The sequence below is a fragment of the Phaseolus vulgaris genome, chromosome 3 (genome assembly GCF_051622355.1).
Source record: "Phaseolus vulgaris cultivar YP4 chromosome 3, ASM5162235v1, whole genome shotgun sequence".
In the NCBI taxonomy this organism is placed as follows: Eukaryota; Viridiplantae; Streptophyta; class Magnoliopsida; order Fabales; family Fabaceae; genus Phaseolus; species Phaseolus vulgaris.
In genome coordinates this window covers 48440612-48461831 of record NC_143500.1, presented here as the reverse complement: position 1 = coordinate 48461831, position 21220 = coordinate 48440612, and the positions used below count along the sequence as shown (strand labels likewise).

Sequence of the window (21220 nt, the reverse complement as noted above, 5' to 3'; positions counted from 1 at the left end):
CTGAATTGATGTTTGTAAACCCCTTGAATTGGTTATGTAACTACTACTTAATGTTCCATAAATAATCACTCATGATTTAAGACTTATTGATTATATTGTTTTACTTCATGATCATTAATGACAAGTAACAGCTCATTTACGAAATCAGGTAATCAATTGGAACTATTAGTCATCCCAGACCTGGGGCGGGCAGTTAGAGTTTGTGAGGTAATAGAGAAAAGTGACTTCAAAATTTGAACTTGGACGACTCGTTGCAAACTACGGTTGAACCAGGATTTCGTACCAAGCACAAACGTACTACATTCAAGAGAAATTGTAAATGATTTCAGTTGTAACACCAAAATAAATTTGATTTCTCAGATCTCTCAAAAGGTATCGTATCTCAGATGTATGGAAAATTCAAATTTATCACACCTAGTGTCTCCTATGTGTTTAAATAATGGTGAATATTAAGTTCAACAAGTTTCACAGTCCATATCAGTGCTCAAATGAACATTAATCACGGATCAAACTAAGTAATTATCACAACACAAGCTTTCAAACTCTCGGCGCCTTCCTGATCTGATTCGTTCTAGATGTCTCTCTCTTCCCTTTAAAACTAAGGTTACAAATTTAGCACGTCACAAACCAGTCTCTAATAATCAAAACTGGGTCACTCACTTCTAGAGCTCACACCTAACCTAATATTAGTAATGGCTGAATAGAAGTTGCATCCCAAGAGGCATGATACAAACCCCAATTAACAAGTAGTTTTGGTGCTTCATTTTTTTCCCACTTGCCAACATTTGCTCGCAGTTACATTGACCTGACCGAAGTATCAGGTGGAAGATGTCAGTATCCTCTAACTCCTGATGCTACTTGAGTGAGATGATTATACAAACTACATGGAGCTCTAAAGTATGCAGAACATTGGCTAAGATACTGAATGCCTCCTGCTTCTAGATGGGGTCGATTTTGTTTCCTCTACAACTGTTGAAGCAGGACTCTCTGATGTATCAGAGCTAGTTAGCTCACCACTTTTTTCTTTGCTTGACCAAATCTTTGACATTATCTTCTTTGACATGAGACCTTTCATTTTACTAGCAGCAACATTCTCAGCATTGCCTTTACCACAATTATTGTTGTTTCCACCGCTGGCCCCATTGATTCCACCTGATAATTTTAGTGCATCAAGTTCTCCTTTTAGAGATTTTAAGTCTTCAATTGTTCCCACAGCATCCCATTCCTCTTCTGTGTTTGTTATAGTAGACCTTGAGCTCCCATGAGATCCACCAGGAAGAAAGGCCCTGATAGACCCGGAATGATCAGGTGTGCTGTTGCCTCCTGAAGATGTTGTAGCTCTCAGCTGCTCAAAGAAGAGAACCTGCACAACAACACGCATGGGAAGCCGCTCGTTCTGCACAGCATGCATGCAAGCCTCAGGAGACAACTTTCTGCAGTTCATCAACCGACATATTCTTTTCTTTTCACTCTTACTAATTCCAGGATGCTCCTGCATGACATAGTACATTCAGTCAGCCTTGTAAATATGGTTAAGTTCAATGGGACCAATCCATATGTTTTCATATAATCAACGAGGGTAGCCAATTTCCAGGCTTTAAGTTGAAATAATATTACAAGACCTACATGAAAAATCATTACACTAAATAGCCAACAAAATTTAGAGAAGGGTATCTAACAGATAGTGTTAGTTAAGATGTCATTAGTTGGCCAGATGTAGTATAAAGCACTAATTGAGTTGCCAACTTGTTGATGTTTAAACTTTGGGTTTTGAAAAAAGAAAGAAAAACCTAGCAAAAGATACTTGGACAGATTTATGATTACAGGCTAATTTAAAGTATAAGGTATATTTACCTTTAAATACATGTCAATGGCACGATAAAGGCCATCATGAGATGCTCTAGGAAAGCTTGATACTAGTTCAGCAAGATTAACAAAATTTGGAAGAGGTAAATGGGGATCACGTGCAATCTCAGCAAGGTAGCCATCTACCAGTTTTGCTACCTTAGCCTTTGAAGTGTCCGAAACAATCCCGGGGCTTCTGATCTCCTGAAATTCATCTTCCAACAGAGAATCCAACTGAACATGTTGATCACATGCAACAAACTCTTCTACAAGCCTTTGCACAATATCCACATCAAAAATTGTGTCACCAACTGGGGCCCGAATTAATAAATCAGACACCTTAGCCTCCTCAAGGCACATACCTATTCTTCTAATCAATTCAGATCTGTCCAACTCTTCACATTCCAGCAGAATAGCAACCCTTAATAACTTCACCAAGAAACTGAAAGAGACACTGCCCACATCCACGGGTAATAATCGAATTATGGTCTCCAATAATAATCTATTCTTTACAGTATCTCCGCCTTGGACCACACCCTTGCTAAAGCCAGGCATCCTTCTTGAGGCATAAGCATTTAGAGATTCTCCAATTACAGCACCAGAAACATTGCCTTTGGTTAAAATTGTTGTTATAATCCGTTCATAGTGATCAAGTTGGAGCTCACATAGGTCCTCCACCCACCAGTCCTTTGGAACCAATTGTTGTTTCCTCACATTATTGAAGTGAGGATCATTACTATTTTCAGATGGTAGCTTTTTCCTGTTATAGGTATATGACCACTCCACCTTTGATGTATCGATTGAAGCCTTGGTAGCTACAGAGTCAATGGCATGGCTCACTACTTTAAGTTCCTCAGACCATGGAAGAAGGGACATGGTAGTTTGAAGAACAATAATCGAGTCCTTCCAACTCCTGAAAATGCTCGAGTTGAGGAAGACTTCAATCTTATAGATAAGATTTCCTTTCTCAACAGTTTCATGCATCTCAAGATATTCTGCTGCACAGCGAGCTGCAACGACATTGTATGCATTAAGAGTGACTGTCATACCATAACAGAACTTGGCACATATTTCAAAAGCAGCAGGTCCGCCAGGAATGTCTTGGATATGGACTTCATCATTGTTTTCCTCGCTAGTGTTTGTAATCACCTTTTGAATGCGTGCACTTTTCGACAAAAGAGGAAACTGCATAAACAGAGAAGCTTAAGGTCATGATCAAAAGTAGAGAAGATTAGAAATACAAAGCATGTGTATTTCAGTGTAGCAAAGTAGGCAAAGTTGTTATGAAATCGAATTAACTGTTTTTGACAGACTGCTAATCGCAGCAATCCAAGTATCCAGCCTGGTCACCTAATTGGCTAAAAAACCCGAATTACATACTCAGACCCTACTTGAACTGGTCTTCATAGTATTAATCAAAATTTTCATGGTGCTAAAGAGCAAAGAACAGATTTCACTATGTTAGAACATCGTTTTACCACACATTTCCCCTTTCAATGAGTATTGACGTACGGGATTTATGACGAAGGTTATCCTTCATGTCCATAATCAGAACTTTATAATGGCAGGAATCAATTACAGACTTTCCCTTCTAATAAAGGGATCAAGAGATGCCTAATTCACATGAAAAATTAGCAGCTCATATGCCTGTGATGTGACCTATATTTAAGATTGCCATATCAACTCAACCTCAGATGGAATCTTACCTTGTGGAGATAAAATTTTACATTTCCAACATTAACTACTATGTCAGTTGCCAACTCAGTTGCCACATACCTGACAAAAATATGCTTCATATTAGTTTTAAATGAAATTAACAAATCAAAGACAAGAAACAAAAGAATATAAAGAAAAGATATTATAAGAAAATCTACTGAACATGCCACAGAAGAAAAAGATGCAATGCAGTTTATGCTATTTAAGATTCTCAAGCATACACTATGGAAAGATTGTTATGTGTCTGTTTTTGTTCGTATTACTGCACTAATACCATGCATGCCTTTATGCTGTCCTTTGATAAAACAGGAAAAGTTAAGTAGAAGACTACAGAGTATATAGCATTTAAACGACAAAGGAAGCAATGACTAATATCACATCCAATTCACTATAACTGGAAAAAACAAAAAGAATTCAATTTGAAAATAATTGATTATATGAAAATGTAAGAGGATTGGCGTATCCTCAAATATCAAATATTTTTTGCAAAAATGAATTGAACCCATTAATAAACATCATTCGAAAAGTGAGTGAATACTATAGAGTATATATAGACTACATCATGTCAGTTAAATGACAAAGGGAGATATGTCGGATATTATATCCAAAAAAAGGTCACTGGAAAAAAATTAAAAGAATTCAATTTGACATGAAATGATTATAAAAAATGTACAAGACTTCAAATGTATAAATGCTTAAATTAATATATGTAACTCTTAAATTAATATTATTATAAAAAAAATCAATTCATTGGTAAATGAAATATACATTTTTAATTGTATATTTTTTATTCAATGTCCAAACACAGGGCATCTGACCAGAACTGCATACTAGTTCGACACTATTGACTGAAAATGGGAATCTGTCTTGTCAGATAAGAACATTTTTATTCCCTTGAAAATTAGAAAGGCTATGAGATATATAAAAACAAATAAAAAAAAGAAAAAAAAAATTAAGGATTTAAACCAAATCCATGTTCAATTCAATTAAGCAAGTCTATCACCATCTAATATAATGATATATGCATGAACAGCGAAGTATAGATCAAATCCAGTCTAAATCTGGAGTCACCATCTTCATGAGAGAAAATGATAGCCTCTAATTTTAAGAATAACACATAGGGAAGATTAAATTATCGGCCAATCTGTTTTCTTAGAGAAAAAAGTCCAAAACTGATTGTTTTTTAAAGTTCATGAAAATCGAAGAGAAGTCCAGCAAGACAAAAATCATGAAACTACAACTGATTTTGTGCCTATAAAGATTGATTTGCTTTGCACAGAGTAGAATGAACTATTATCAGGAACCAATCCGAAAAAAAACCCAATACTGGGATTTAGAAGGAAATTAGTTTGAAAGCATCGACCACAAGAAGCCCAAAACACATACCCCCAAGCAAGAGCTAAACAAAGAGGAGAGAAAGGTAAATAAAGTAACTTGCATACACATCACATATGAAGCGATGTTCTAAGTAGAGAGATGAGATTGATTTTCATACCTGATATTATCGCCATCATTCTGAAAAGAATCTGGTTTAGATCCAAGTTTCATAAACTTCATCTTACCCAAAGGAAATGACTATGTTGCTCCTTTTCCCCCCTATGTTGCTCTACCTCTGAAAGACAGACCACCAACCCACAGTTTAGATTTGAAAAAAGAATGAGATAACTTGTTAGAATCCAGAGTGAGGAAAGGAGGATCAAATAGAAATATGGTATATTTCCTATTAAGACCGAATCTTTTTCACAAAACGAGGTAAGCGTGCCAAGAGAGTTTTTTAAATGTTTTTCTTTCGCTCACTTGACTTGGAAAGTGTCAAAGATAAGGTTACTTACTGCAATGGTAACAGTCCAAGTACCTCAGAAAAGAATGGCCATGCTAGCAGACATTGCTAACAGAAACAGACTATCTCAAACATAAAAACAATTCCTCAAAGACAAAATCAGAGACAACCCCACTTGCTCAAAACTGACACCACCGCCCCAACCATGATAAAATTATGTATTTGATTCTAGATATTTGGTTCATTTTCTTCTCTTTGTTGGTTCCAATAACTTATTTTGACACCAAGAGCTACACCTTTTCCTTTGCTAGCCACTTTTCAGCTTTGTCCCTCCTTTAAAGCTCAGCACCTGCCACAACACACAACATGTATGAATCAAGAGAAGAACCACAGAAGCAGTAGAACATTGGCACCAATTTCTAAGAAATAAGTGGTGTTTTCAATGATCATTGCACATGTAAAATTGGCCTAGGAAAAAAAGCCATTAATTCAAAGACTACATATAAGTGGACAACAACATTTTTCTGAGAATTTAAATCTAGAAAGCTTCATAGACATTAGAAATCAAGCTTCATAATGATCAATTGTTTTCAATAAACCAAAAAAATAAACAATCCGCAACAGGTTTTCATGTTCAGCTTAATACACACGATACACCAAAAAATAAAATAAAATCAGCAAAACAAAATCAAGCAGACCCAGGACAGAAATTGGCAAAGGTTTTTATTTTTTATATTTAAACCTTCAGACCTTTTATATAATGTAGCAAACTGTAATGAACAAAGAGAATGGATAGGGAAGAATATGAAGGGACAGGAAGAAATCTCAACAGAAACACAGTATACGTACCAGACCCTGAATTGTTCTTCTTCTCTTTCCTGTAATAAATATTGGAGAAACGAAAGTGGATTGCGTGACAAGTAGAGTAAAACAAGTAGAAGCAGATAACAAGAAAGGAAAGTGGTGGAGGCAAAGAGTCAGAGCTAATCAAAGAGATCTGAAATCAGAAGGCATGTATGTCTGCCTCTGCCAAGTAAGAAGAATCTAACATGGGGTGGCCACGACAACAAACACAAAGTTCAGTGCATGAGTGACACTATATCTTGAAAAAACAACCCCACATATCACATAAACTACCCAACCAAACCCAAAAGACTACCCTTCTAAAAGATAACTCGTTCCTCATCTTTGGCAGCCACCGCAGCTACACAAACACAAAAAGCCAACCATCATCACAGTACTCCTCTCTCTCTCTCTCTTTCTCTTTGATCAAAACTTTTGGATCAACACCCTTGCCCCCACCACCACCACCCTTCTCTCCTTTCCCATTCTCTTCTCGTAGTCTCTTAAGCTACAAAACAAAAGCATTCACGAAATATGCAACAGTCCAAGTTGTCCATCTTTCATAGAAAATAAAATAAAAAAAAGTTTGGAAAGAAATAATAATTGATTTGTGACTTTAAAGTGAGGCTTTTAAAGTGAATAATAATAATAATGAACTTCTTTATTAGTAGTTCAGTTCTGGCTTGGAAGCAAGTAATAAAGTAAAAGCAGGTTCTGTTAAAATGATGGCCCCTCACACCACTCTCTCTCTCTCTCCGTGTTTTCAGTGTCCGCTGTGTCAGTGTATGCATGCAGTGTGTATGCACGCTCATCTGACAGCAACCACTTTGTTGCTCTCTTCTCTTCGCCAAACACAAACGGCTTCGTCTCGGGACGTGAGGCAAACCAGAACCACCCAACAACTGTGACCTCTCCTCTTCCTTAACCAGAAAATGGTCTTTTATAATTTATTTATTTTTTTAATAAAAATTACGGAAAAACAATTATATTCAGTCTTTTCAGGATTTATAAGAAAAATATATATTTTAATAAAAAATTAAGACGTTATTCAAAAATAAATAAATAGTTTATTGTGTAAAAGGAAATAATCTTCCTTGTACTTTGATAACAATGAACAAGCTTTTAGAAAACGGTTCTATGTTTGGATATCCATTTGGGTAGTTCCAACACACTTTTTCCTTCACTAAATTTAGTTTGTCGTTATGTTTGGTGGTTCCTTCACTTTTTCTTTCACTAAAAGTAAATCTTTTACTTAAAATTTGTATGTTTAGATTAAAATTGTCAGACTTAAGTTCGGATATGTTTTATTTTGCTAAGTGTTTATAAAAAAAATATATCGATGGTAACTTTCAAATGAACCTTAATTTATGTCAAATGTTCAAATCCTGTCATCCCTATCCTAACTATTATATAGTTGTCATAGTGCCAACATACATTTAAAGAAATCAATCATATCACCTTTCTGAGTTTGTTAATGCAAGTTTGAAGACTGGAAACACTACATCAAACATAGCATAAATTGCTTTTCAAAGTTTATTTTCTATTCAGAATACTTATTCAACATCAACATCAAATAAAAGTATTTTTGTTAGGAATATTTAAACAAATTCCATTCTATCCACGCACTCTTAAACGAAAAATATTTGAAACATAAATATATTATTTACTAAAAAAAATTATTTATTAAGTTGAATATTATTTATAAACTAAAAAGTCATTTTTATCTTAATAATTTTTATTATTAATACAAATTTATAAAATAATTCTAATTTAATATGTAACACTAATTATCAAAGTTTTAATTACAAACTACTTTAATTTTAATTAATTATTAATTTAATTAAAAATTAGTTTAGAAACTGAAATAGCTACTAACTAAAATATTCTATATATTAATTTAAAAACTAATTTATAAATTTTTAAAACTAATTTTTTAGTTTATAAAATAAGTTTTATTTTAAATTAGTTTATATTTAATTATGTTTTTGTAATAAACTCATTATTTTTATTAAACTCGAGTTTATAACATTTTTTAATCCAAATTTATGTTTACACACTTTAATTTAAAAAAAAACATCGAAATTGTTAGAGTATTAGTGATTACCACTATAAATGCATCAAATACAAAATTCTATAAACTTTCACAATATTAAGTAACTAGATCTTAATTACAATACAATTTAAAACATTGAAAAATAAATGATGATTCATCTTATTTTAACAGTGAGAGAAAAAACAGATATAAGTTTCATAAATTAACATCAAGTAATTATTTTCAAATGTAATACTAAATATAACTATTGTTTTTGTTATTTATATTATTTCAAAATTAAAATAAAAAAGGATAAAATCTTGATTATATAAAAACATTTAAGAAAATACGTTCAGTGTGGTTATTGGTCTTGGTGTTTTGTGGATGTGTAAATAAAAGAAAATATAATATTTTATTATTTAGAGAAAAAGATAGTTAGTATCGTTTACTATAAAAAAAAAGATAAAATTAAAATTGAATGATTTTAAGTTACACATTTTGACGAGTAAAATAGGAAATAAGTAAGTTTACGATTGTTATATTGGTAATAGAGATTTTTATGAATCATGAGTATGGACGCTTATGGTTAGAAAGTAACTCTACCTTGATTTGTCATTTTTTTTCATCTTCTCATATTGTTTTATTAGGTTCTTAAATGAAGAGGAACATGAATGAAGTAATAGTACTATGAAATTCTCATTTAATATGAAAGTAATCATCATAACTTGTCAACTTTTTAAGTGACAATAGAGTTGCTTTTATATGGTTTAATGATTTTCCTACTAGTCTCAGTTTAGACTTTTTTTTATAATAGATATTAATTATCATATTTTTGCTTTATTTACTTGCATCCTTTGTGGGAATGTAGTTGTTTTTTTAGCAAGAAATTTATTTATTCTTCCATTTTTTTCTTTTATATATATATATATATATATATATATATATATATATATATATATATATATATATATAACACTTTTCATATAATGCCATATGGTTGTTAAATAGCTTATTTGAGAATGTTGATAATAATGATTAACATGTGAATCCTTAAAAAAAATGAGTAAGATAATGAATAAAGGCTTCTATAATTTATTTCTCTCTCTCACTCTGACAACATGACTTTTATGTCATGTGCTTTTATATCTCAATATTTCTCTTTAATCCAATTTTTTTTTTCTATTTTTTTTTTCATTTTTCATTCAAAAAACTAAAGCCAACTAAGTATAGTAAAAAATTAAATTATTAAAAAATATTTTAACGTTATTCCGACACTTAAATTAGAGAGTTTTTTTGAAGGAATTTTGTGGTTATAATATATGACACATAATATGCTAAGGTAGTTATAAATGTAGTAATTTTTACTTTTAATCTAAGTAATCTTTTTAAAACTTTTAATCCTGCACTATTCATCATCTATTTTATAGAAACTTAATGTTTTTATCTTAATAATGTCCGTACACGATGTAATATCTTGTTTTTATTCCCTGACGTTAGCTGAATTAAAGAAATATTATAAATAACAAAAGAAAACAAAAAATAGATTTTAAATTGAACAATAGATTATAGTTACAGAAACATAAGAAATATTTAAAGTTTATATAGTATTATTTGATGGGAGGTAGACAAAGAGTAATAGTTAATTGTATCTGTTTTTGTGGCTGAATGATCTGAATTCTGGTATAGCAGTTTATGTAGTCCCTCTCCCAGTGGACAAATTGTGACCACAATGCATTCACACACCCTCACTCCCACATGCAATGTTTCAATCTACCATTGCCAATGTCAACAAAAATCAGTTCAAAGTAGAATATAATCGCTGTTTTATCATATCTTTTCCTCAACCACATCCTCCACGATAATGCTTAGTTCCTATTAATTTCCTCAACCATATTTAAGACAGTTTTATAGCATTATTTTTTTGTTAGATGTATTTGATATGGTACAGAAGTAAACATACTAAAATAAAAAAATTAAAATCTAGAAAAATTATTATATTTTTTGTTTCCCTAAAAGAAACTTATCAACCAATATAAGGTCTCTAATAAGCACAATGTTTTAGGTTGTGGTATAATATTTGGGAAGTAACTTGTTTTTAAAAGAACCAATACCCCTTTTTCATTTCTCCAACGTATTCACATGTCATAAGTGTGTTGATCCTTAAACGGAGTTGCACTAATATTACACTTCAATTTCCTCCACTTTTGGACCTGTTGAATTTCAATAGGGACAATCTGTTGCTTGTTGTGGTAAGATTTCCACTATTCAATAGTGCATTTTGCTTTGCCAACTCATCCAATTAATTCCTTTTCCAGTAAAGCCCCACCAAAAAGAGTTTATCATGCACTTTATCTCTTCACAATGGCATAAAAAAGTATTTATATAGTAATATGAACTTCACTAACACTTCTCAATCAACCTTGGATAGGTATATTTAACCCACCCCAGTGCTGAACTCTAATCTTTTTCTTCCTACCATAGACGATAACCCCAAATATCGTTGTGTGCCTAAGCATTTAGTGACTTGTAAAGTTGAGATAACATTATCCTTTGTGGTCTATAGCATATTAGAACGAAAGAAAATCTTAGACTTTGTCAGAGTTAACCTATAGCCATATCATATCTTCTCTAAATATCTTCCATACACACGTTTTCATTCTTATCTAAAACATAAGAAACAATTGTCAACAAACAATAATTGTGTGTGAGAAACATAGGTCCTCCACACTTGGATACCATCTCAACTAGATAACAAAGACTTGAAACACAATTAGGGTCTTCAAAAGAATTTTATACGTCAATGATTTATAATCTAACTCATATTAGAGACCAAAACATTCCTTCCAATTTAAAATCTTAAAGCATTATTTGTGGTTCTTTTTCATTGTACATTATTCATCTTACTCATTTTTAACTAAATGTATAACTCTCAATTCACACTTAAATTCCTAACATTTCAACCATAATTGTAAATGAACGGAAGATGGTCTAATCTGCAATAGTTTTCATCAACCACACTCTAGAAACATATCCAATTGTAATTATACTTTGAATCTTTGTTATAAAAAGTACTCATAATTAATGTGTTTGGATAGGGAGATAGGGAGAGGGCTTGTCCAATACTCATCCATCCATGATAGGCTTCATCTATTCCAATGGGCAATTCAATCTGGGCGTCCTTAAATCAAGGGCTGTCTCATTAACTATAGTTTTTGGTATATACATATTGAGGACTCTCAAAGAGTAACTTGAATAATTTTATATTAAAAGAAGAGATCCCAAAAACCAAAGTATAAAGCATGTTGTGAGAAATCGTATATTATACAGAGGACGATTTCTACATGATACTTCGTCTCAGTAATCATCACAAGGCACGTGTGGAAGTTTATTATAGTAGCCGAGATTAAAACTGCATTGGGAATGGAAACTTATTTGTATGGATTTTCTAAAGTTGCTGCTACGAACATGAACTCATGATGAGAATGGAACTCGATCTTCGGTGAACAACAGATTAATTAGTTAACTATGAAGATGAGTACCCAAAACTATTCAATACATTGAATGTGTTGGACTTAAGTTGCGTCTTTTATTTCACACCCACCCCTTTACTATATCATCTTATTTTAATGAATTCAAATTTATTTATAAATTCATGTGTTTATATATATATATATCGTATTGACGAATGTAATAACTATACATATATTTGAATAAATTTAGATTTATTTTTATGAGGATTAACATAATTCAAATGTTTTAATTGTTTCAGGACCCAATTGGTTGAGGACGATATGTTGCAAATACAAAAATAATGGATAATTTATCTTTTTCAATATAATTAGTAGTTTGCTTTAATTTTATTTTGCTCAAATACTTTAGATTTGTTTTATGAGTTGCAATATAGGTAGTTTAGGCTAAATTAGATAATTTAGTTATTATAATTATTTTATTTTATTAAAATATATCGGTATTGTCTAGCTTGTAGAGTTTCATTTTTATAAGGTTGCTGGACTGGTACCAAAACAATTAATGTAATTAAAAAAAAAACATATTCTACTCTGATTATGGTCATATTTAATTGGAAAAAATGATACTTTCTACATCAATTATGATTAAATGAAAGTAAAATATGCTTTTTTTTAAAATTTTAAATGAAGACCTATATATATAATAGAAAGTAACTTTTATTACGTCATTTACTATATTAATTTACATAATATGTCTTAATGCTTGTATTTATGGAGGTTCATAGTCACAAAATTCAAATAGAATCAACTTCGTTTCAGAGCTTCTCTTTTGTTAGTTAGAATGATAAGTCACACGGCTCTATACCATCATATAGCCCGTTTCAATAATAATAATAATAATAATATATGTAATTTTTAATTAGGTAATCGTATAATTGTTTTGACATGACCAAAGTCTTAAAATTTAATATTATTTTATGTCCCTGATTTTCCATTAATCTTTGAAAAAAATTAGGTCAATGCTTCCTTTACTGTTCATCAGTTAGCCCAGAATAATAGCTAACAAATAATGAGCGTGGTCGAAAATAGATGGGCCCAGCTAAGCAGACATGTTCAATCTGTGGCCCATTGGAAAGGCCAGAAAGTGGAAGCCCATGCTATTGGTCTCATCTATCACTTAACCTACACAGCATTTGGAAAATCAAGTTAGAAATAATTTATTATTTTATTTTTTATGTAATACATTTTAAAATAAAACAAAACGTGAAATAAGATTAAAAGAAAAGAATTAGTTTTTCTCATTCCTCTTTATACACCAAATACTTCTGTGGTAAAAATAGTAACGCAGTTGATGTTCTAAAAGTCTGGGATTTGTTTTTTTTAACATAGTTCTTGTGTAAGATTTAAAAAAAAAAGTAATGAAAAAAAAGGAATGTCTTGAAACGCTGAAAGGAAGGAAAACGTTGTAAATGGACAAATGGCTATAAAACTTGTTTGGTTTGTAAAATATCTGAAATATATGTTTGGTACAGTAAACTATATTATAATTATTTGGAAACTTCAAGTCGCAATGAATTATAATGGAATGAATGTAGCTTAATGAAAATGTGAGAACAGCAGCAAGCAAGAAAGTGACAAGAGGCACTTACCATTACCATTTTGACATTGCATGATTGAATAATCCATTTTGGAGAGTAGCTTGTTGGTAGCAAGGCACGTGGAGTGGGAGCAAAAACATTTGTCATTTGATTGAAATATGATGCGGCAAAATGCCTTTCTCAAGGCACAATGTTCTTGTCCGTAACCAAAGAAGTGAAGGAGAAACCCCTTTGGTACATGCATAATCCAAGGCATGCCCACATGCAAATCTGAACGTTCAAGGAGGTAATGATGCAAATTTATAAATAACAGAGCAATCATGTGGAATCCAAACAGCCCCGAGGTTTATAAAACATTATTGTATAGTTGTTTCAATCATGAACCTTATAAAACATTCAGTCGGTGTCCAAATTTTATATAGGGACACAACTAAGGTAGGAAAAAAATAAAGCCTGGGGAATATTTCCCCCCAAAGGTGAACACAAAAGATGATGAAATATAAAATAAACCCAAATCAACAATTAGCTGAAAAGTAAATAAAAGAGAAGAATCAAAAGCAGGAATAGTATTATTGGAGAAGAGACGTTGTCCAGTTAAGTAAAGCATCAAACTTTTGATCACGACACATTAGTATTATGAGTGCACACTATTAACTGTTACTTCTTTTTCATGCTTTTTTATCTTCTGTCTCCCTTCTCTCACCTATGCACTGCACCCCCCACAACCCTTTGTCTTAACGCCTGCCATGTTCTTTCTTCTGCATTGTTTCTCTTCTTTTTATTCTCTATCCTCATCAACACTAGTATCTTTTAGAAAAAGATATATTATGCTACCAAGGGAAGAAGAGAGGTGCGTAGGGACCACTCTGTCAATGTCCTGAAGATAAAATTTATATTCAACTTTATTTTTTATAAAATATTTTGCGAGTTAATATCATCGAATCAGAGTGGCGCAGCGGAAGCGTGGTGGGCCCATAACCCACAGGTCCCAGGATCGAAACCTGGCTCTGATAAAAATAGCTTTTTGAGTGTTTTTATTTTATTTTATAGCTTTTAAACATTTTTTTAAGTGTTTTTATTTTTATTTTAAAGGTTTTAAACATTTTATGTAAGGGCCTAAATGTTTTTGTTTGTTAATTTTATTTTAATTTCTTGATCGAAAATATCTTTTATATTAATATTAAATTTTATTTCAAAGGTTCGTATGAATTACACTTGAACAAAAAATTGATTTTTATCCCGATTTAATTTCGGTCTAACTTTTAATATGTTCATATCTATTTTATTGTATTTTAAAAAATACATTTTATCTTTCTTATGTGTACAAAATTATTTTTAGGTACTTGTAAGGTAGATTATCACCGTTATACATCTTTTATATTACATATTTTGCAAAAGAAAAAAAATATAGAAGATGGACAAAAGAAGAAGTCAAAACAAAGATAACGACAGAAGTAACCAAGCATAAAAAAAAACTATAGCATTAACCCGAAGATAAAGACAAATAATGAATTAATTATAATGTGAGGGGTGCTAGAGAAGTATCCGATCTTACCTTTTCTTGGTTGGATGATAGAGAACAATTGTGATATTGAATACTAAAAGACAGCATCACCACCTTCTTATTTCATTTTGTTAATAAGGTATTAATTTGAAATTGACTCTCTCATTATGTTGTTGCTTTATAGGGAATAAGGTGAAGAAAATTTGTGATTCTACAACAATATGGTTAATGAGAACGTTGTTTTTTTTTTATGATATATAGCACTGTATTTCCCTAAAGGTCTCTTAGGTTTGTCTGCCAATTAATTGTGTCCCTAATTAAGTAAGATGGCGTGAGAGGTTATTTTGTTGTTTGAAATTTTGAAGTGAGCTGATGCAGGACTCAGAATAGGGATTTATAAGAATCATTATAGTGTTACAATAGAGGGGTGTACGAGGGAGTGTGGTATATTTGGCAATAACGATGATGATGATGATGGATAGGTAAGAAAAGAGGCCAAGAAAGAAAAAAGAAAAAAAAAAAACTTGGTCCATTGTTTTGAAAATGAATGAATGTGAGCTTAAAAATTCATTTCCCAGCATGTGACATTTCTCTAGTTAGAATAAGGCCGAAGAGTGATGGGTCCAAATAATGGATATTATGAAGCACTCTTCTTAACCAACCAGTACATTTTTCTTCCAAAAAAAAAAATTATGAGAAAGATATTGACCAAAATTGTTTTGTATAGGTTAGAATGAAATATGATGCTTGTAGCAACTTTTAATGCTTAAGTTTTGAGTTTGATGCAAGATTCCAAATTTAGCATAAAAGATTTTATAATCAAATTCTAAATTGTTATGTGTTTTTATTACAATAGTTTTGTACATATACAACAAAATTGGAAGGAAGACTTTTTTTTTTCACTTTTGTTTTTCATTAAGAATATCCAAATCTTAAAAATCATTATCCTGATATTACCCTTGTGCATAAATGTGATACTAAAATAAACATAAATATCTATATGAATAAAATAAAAAGATATCAAAGATAATAATTTTACTATGTCAAAAATTAAGCATGTCTTATCTATATGAATAAAGATAAAAAGATATCAAAGATAATAATTTTACTATGCGAAAAATTAAGCATGTCTTATTTTTATAAGGTAACACTAATATCACAGGTTCTTATCTTTCTAATTAGTATCATAATTATGTTTACAAATTTGTTCCAATACTTTATTGGAAGAGTGACCAAGTTTGAAATGCTAAGGTCTTTTAAGAAGCATGTCATGTGTTGTGATTTTTTTAATAAGTATTAATATTAATAACATCACAATTGCATTTGAAGTTACATGCATAAGACGGAACTGTCTCAATAATTTGAACTCCTTCCTAAAGCATTGAGATGTGTATAGCAGTCTGCAACATTTATTTCATCTTGCTTTATTGAATTAATTTTTTGAAGGATATAAGATATATGGAAATAATCTCCCTTTGAAAACTTTTTCTTTAAATCTTCCCTCAACTTTTGAGTATTTCGATGTATATTGTACTTTTAGCAATTTGAGCATTCAATGTTCAAGTGATCCATGAAATCACTATCGTATTGCATCTCTCCCAAACATCATAAGCAAAGTCGGTTCTTATTAGTTGTTGGATGTCATAATTAATGAACTTAATCTTGTTTTTGGATAACAACACTCGCTTCATTCCAAGACTCCAATTATGATAGTTTGCGCCATTTAGAGCAAAAGTGGCGAGAACCATCCATTAATTTTCTCCACGATGAAAGTAAAACTGACTAGATAGATTTTGTAATGGGTCCATATTTCTTGCCAAAGAAAAACAATAGGTCCAAGGAGAATGATTAACATAACAAAATAGATAAGATAAAGGTAAGAAAAAAAAAAGAAAAAGGAAAAGGAACAAAGCAAAATCAACCCGCTCTCATACCATATTGAGTTTCCATCGCACAGAGAAAGAAAAGAAGTGGAACAAATTTTGAATTTTTTGTTCTGATAAAAAAATAAAACATGTTTATTATTTCTCCATAAATTCAAGTAATAAGTTTACGAATAAAACATAAAAATTATAAAAACTGCACTGACAGATTTAAAGTAAAACATAATTCAAACAGATAAAAAAATGGATTTTTTAAGATCAAATTTTAGTTTCTTTTTTAAGTGCAATGGAAAAGTGTAATTTGAAAGGAGGGAGTGTTGGGTTGGAAAAAAATCTACACGTGTACAAATTACATTTATAAAAGAAATGATAAGATAAAAGAGGGATGTAATAATCACAAATAAGGAAAAAACGGGGGAGGGAAACTTAAAATACAAATAGTTACCTTTTTATGCAAGGTCATTTGTGATAAAGGACCTTTGCACAACATTAACAATATCTTTCTCACATTGTTTAAACGTGCTTTTCAGCTTTCACTTAATTTCATCTGTTTATTTTTTTAGAATTCTCGATCTGGATCCAAAAACTTTCCAATCACCAGTGCCATTTGGGCTAAACTTCAGTTTGCTCATTTAGTAATGTTCATGCTCAAAAAGTTCGAGCGATCCTATTTTATAACTAAACCAAGTCGATACAAAGAACAAAATAAATCAATAAAGATTTTTTCATTATTTTATAAAATTAAACCGACCAATCGAAATGAATCTTATACATAGTCATGTGTTTTTTATACCACGAACGTACTTCTCTAAGACATTAAGTTTTTTTTTTTTTATGATTAAAGAAATAAATATATATATATATGAATAAGACTTCAATAGTTTTTTAGGTCTCATTTTCCTAGTAGGAATATATATATATATATATATATATATATATATATATATATATATATATATTCTTACTAGGGAGATGAGACCTAGAGAATTATTGAAGTCTTCTTCTCCTTCCTTCGGTCAGTCAGGTTACTGGGTGATGAGCTGGGATTCTTCTCGACCTCCTACTTCTTCTTTGGCACTCGGTCTCGGGTGAACACCGGATGGTGGGGTACCTGCGAAGACACTCCGACGCTCAAGTCAGTAAAGCGGGTGGTCAGCTCTCAGGTAGGTGAATAGTAATAAATGAAATACCTTACTCCTTGGGATGTGTGCTATTTATATTATTCTAATGGACCTACCTTGTTGGGCCTGTTTATCGAAGTGGATACCGTTTAGGGTTGTATTACCTAATTCTTAATAATGGATTAACTTCACTGACTTTGGTTTGAGCGCTAACGATAATAGGGGTCGGCCAAGTTCCCCTAGTATGGGTCGGCCATCGGTCAAATTCCCATGGTCTCGATCGTCTCGACCAAGTCTTTCAAGTCTCGGCCAGCTTTCCTTTGGTCTTGGTCAGGTTGACCAAGTCATATAATCAAGATAAAATATTTTGTGATACTTAAATTAAAATTTCAATAATATATAATACTTTTTTAATAATAATATGTTTAGATTAGAATAAAAAATTAACAAATATTTTAGTTTGTTTTACTTTTTCAAGAAAAAAATTAAAATAATCCATTATTTAATTAAATATTTTTTAATTAAACAGATTTAGATCGGTTCTTCCTCAAGTGATTTTTGTAATTTCTTTAAAATAATTAAGTGACAGATTCACCAGTTGAAATGTTCAACGGTTACATTTTCAAAATATTTCTTTTACATATTTTAAAAATATTTTTTTACAAAAGAAATAATCTTTTGATATCGCTATTCAAAAAAGTATTTATTTTATAATTATTTTTGGAATAAAATATTATACTATGATAAAATAATAATTTATTTAGATATAAAATAAATATAAATTACGTTTGTGGTATAAAAGTATGGGTGCTCTTTTTCCATAAAGTAGACCAATTTAAGAAAAAAAAACTAAATTATAAATATTATTCGGGATTAGAGAGAGAAAGGAACTGTGTATATGTTATAATAGATACACATAATTAACGTTAACTACTGAATGTTTTCAATTGCTGAGATGTCTGTTTTTTCCCTTTTAAGAGTTGGAATTCAGATCCAATTATATGATTGTTAAGAACTTTAGGATAAGCGCTTTTTTATTTTTCCAATTTAAATATGATTAAGTACGCATAATCAATCTTAATACAGTGTCAATAAGCACATGTCCTTGCAAGTTGGGATGAAACTTAATTTGTGAGTCCAAATTGGCAGAAGAAATGTGCCACTAAAGAGTATATTCGTACTAAAATATTAATCTAAGAGCTGTTTCTTTCTAACAAACCATAGCAGTTAAAATAAATAATCAAGGTGTTTAAGTCATCTTATTCTATTATGTCTTTTAAATAGTTTATGGCAATTTTGGATTCTAGTCATATGTGTATCTTCAACGCTAGTCAGATGGTCTGTTTATTTGTGTTTCAACAAAATATTACTAAAGAATGTTTTCTTTTTTTTAGTGGTTTTATATCCTATAACAAAGTAATTAAATTAAAATTAATTTTAAAAATAAAATATAATTAGTTATTATATTAATTAAAATATATACTATTTTATAAACTAAAATATCATTCATATTTAAAGTATTTAGTTACTAAAATTTTATAACTAATATTACATACTAATTTAAAAATTATTTTATATTTTTTATTAATAATAAAAATTATTGAATTTATAAAATAGCATTTAACTTACTCGATATATTAATTAATTATTTTTATCTTTAAAATTAGATTTTATTTAATAAATTTTTTATACTTATTGATCTATTTTTTACTGTAAAATATATATTTTTTTAAAATTTGTTCTCTTTTGTTGTATCTATTTTTAAGTTACTTCTTAATAAATAAAAACATTTTTCTACTTTTATTTTTTTAAATAAGTTTATACGAACATATTTAAAATTTGCTTATATAACTAATACTACATTAATAACTATAAGTCGTTTATATAATTACTTAGATCCACTTTACATTCTTATCATCAAATATTTTGACTGTGGGTTTATTTTTGTTTCATCAAAACATGCATTTTGAATTGTAAGATTAAAAGTTAGATGTGAGGGACTGAAACAATTTTATTTAGACTATATGATTAAAACAATAAATTTTAAATTTGAAGGACTAATAACAAACTTAACTCAAATATAAGAAATAAAAAAAAACGTTTAGGCCAAAATTTTAAGGTTGCGTTACTAACACTTCTCTTCTTTTTAATAAGTCTCTTCAAACTCAAATACAAGAAAAAAAAACACTATTTTAAGGTGTAATGTTGTATTTCTATGAGTTACATTTTCAAGAATATTCTGTATTAAAATATTATTTTCAAAAAGAAGTTTGACTAACATTTAATAGTTTTAGGAAAATAATTAAATAGATTAAAAAATTTTAAAACAATAGTAGAAGAAAAATGTGAAGGAATATAGTAGAAATATAAAATTACAATATAAAATAACTTTTATTCTCGTATGAATGTACGTACGCACCCTTCACTTATAAAGTAAAAATATGTATTTTTGTTTCAAGAAAAAAATACCACTTTATGGAATATTTATTCAAAGCTTGTACCAAACATGAGAATGTGATATTCTCAACTTTACTTTTTTGAAATCATACTTCATACACTAAAACAAACAAAAATTCACAACTTCCTCCACCTATTTAATTCATTAAACTTTGTCAACTTTTATAGATGATAAAAAAATAATCATGATAAAGATATGTTTTTCAAAAAAATAAATTTAAGCTCATTTATTAATATATTAGTTGTTTTTCATTTTCAAATAATATGATATGATAAAATTAATAGCCTTTTATTTAGTTTTATTTATTTAAGTTATGATATTAATTTTTATTTTATTTTTCTAGTTTATATATTTTTTTAAAATTTTAGTGTAACTTTTGTTTTAATGTAAGACCTTTACTTCAATAATATAGTTTTTTAATTTTTTTGAAAGAAGAGTTACTTTTAAGATAATAAATAATTTTTTTTATATAATTCAGAATCTTATATAACTATATATCTTTAAATTTTATCATGTCAGCATATTTCAATAAGATAGTCTGATTACTTATGTCTTAAATTTATAACTTTGAGTATGATTTCTAGAAGAAAAAAATACATTTAGCATTAAAGATAAAATTTAATTATTAGCGTTTAAAAAATATTTTCAAAACAGAAAGTTAACTCAAAAGCATTAGACGGTTTATACTAGTATTTTATAAATATTAAAGAACAAAATTATAAATACACATAACCTCAATATTCATTATGAAATTATAAGATAGTTATAGTCAATAAAAAGAGTTTAATCTTTAATTGAAACATACAACTAAAGAATTACAAAGAAGTAAAGAAGAAAATTAAGAAAACGCGCTGCTATGTTTTACAAATTTGTTCTAGAGTAAGACTTGGTTCAATTTAATGATTTATCCTTAGAACTTGTATATCTTAATAGGTTTCTTAGTTCCATGGATCTCGAAATTTGATTGTGATTC

The 21220-nt window shown here is 29.9% G+C and overlaps 1 protein-coding gene and 1 non-coding gene across 8 annotated transcripts; one reads left to right on the top strand and one right to left on the bottom strand.

Annotated features, from left to right (window-relative positions):
* Nucleotides 1–463: 463 nt before the first annotated feature.
* LOC137808228 (phototropic-responsive NPH3 family protein NPY4) lies at nucleotides 464–7099 on the bottom strand. Of its 7 annotated transcripts, none has more exons than XM_068609241.2 (6): nucleotides 6191–7099; nucleotides 5394–5690; nucleotides 5057–5173; nucleotides 3552–3621; nucleotides 1855–3030; nucleotides 464–1492 (listed from the first exon to the last, which is right to left on the bottom strand). In XM_068609241.2, exons 3-6 carry the CDS (start codon nucleotides 5116–5118, stop codon nucleotides 914–916), a joined length of 1887 nt encoding a protein of 628 aa, XP_068465342.1. In that variant the 5' UTR covers nucleotides 5119–5173; nucleotides 5394–5690; nucleotides 6191–7099; the 3' UTR covers nucleotides 464–913. The 7 variants fall into 7 exon arrangements, with proteins under 7 accessions (XP_068465342.1, XP_068465344.1, XP_068465343.1 ...); XM_068609243.2 differs by having other exon boundaries at nucleotides 5417–5690; XM_068609242.2 differs by having other exon boundaries at nucleotides 5638–5690.
* A 7123-nt stretch (nucleotides 7100–14222) lies between these two features.
* TRNAM-CAU (transfer RNA methionine (anticodon CAU)) lies at nucleotides 14223–14294 on the top strand. The gene has a single exon. It is a non-coding gene; the product is annotated as a tRNA-Met (tRNA).
* The last annotated feature ends 6926 nt before the right edge of the window (nucleotides 14295–21220 follow it).

What these genes read in the sequence shown, in the direction of transcription:
- LOC137808228 (XM_068609241.2), bottom strand. Translation starts at nt 5,118, where the DNA reads ATGAAGTTTATGAAACTTGGATCTAAACCAGATTCTTTTCAGAATGAT. An exon ending in AATGATGGCGATAATATCAG is followed by an intron (nt 3,622 to 5,056) that starts GTATGAAAATCA and finishes TATTTTTGTCAG; the next exon opens with GTATGTGGCAACTGAGTTGG. An exon ending in CCATTGACATGTATTTAAAG is followed by an intron (nt 1,493 to 1,854) that starts GTAAATATACCT and finishes TATGTCATGCAG; the next exon opens with GAGCATCCTGGAATTAGTAA.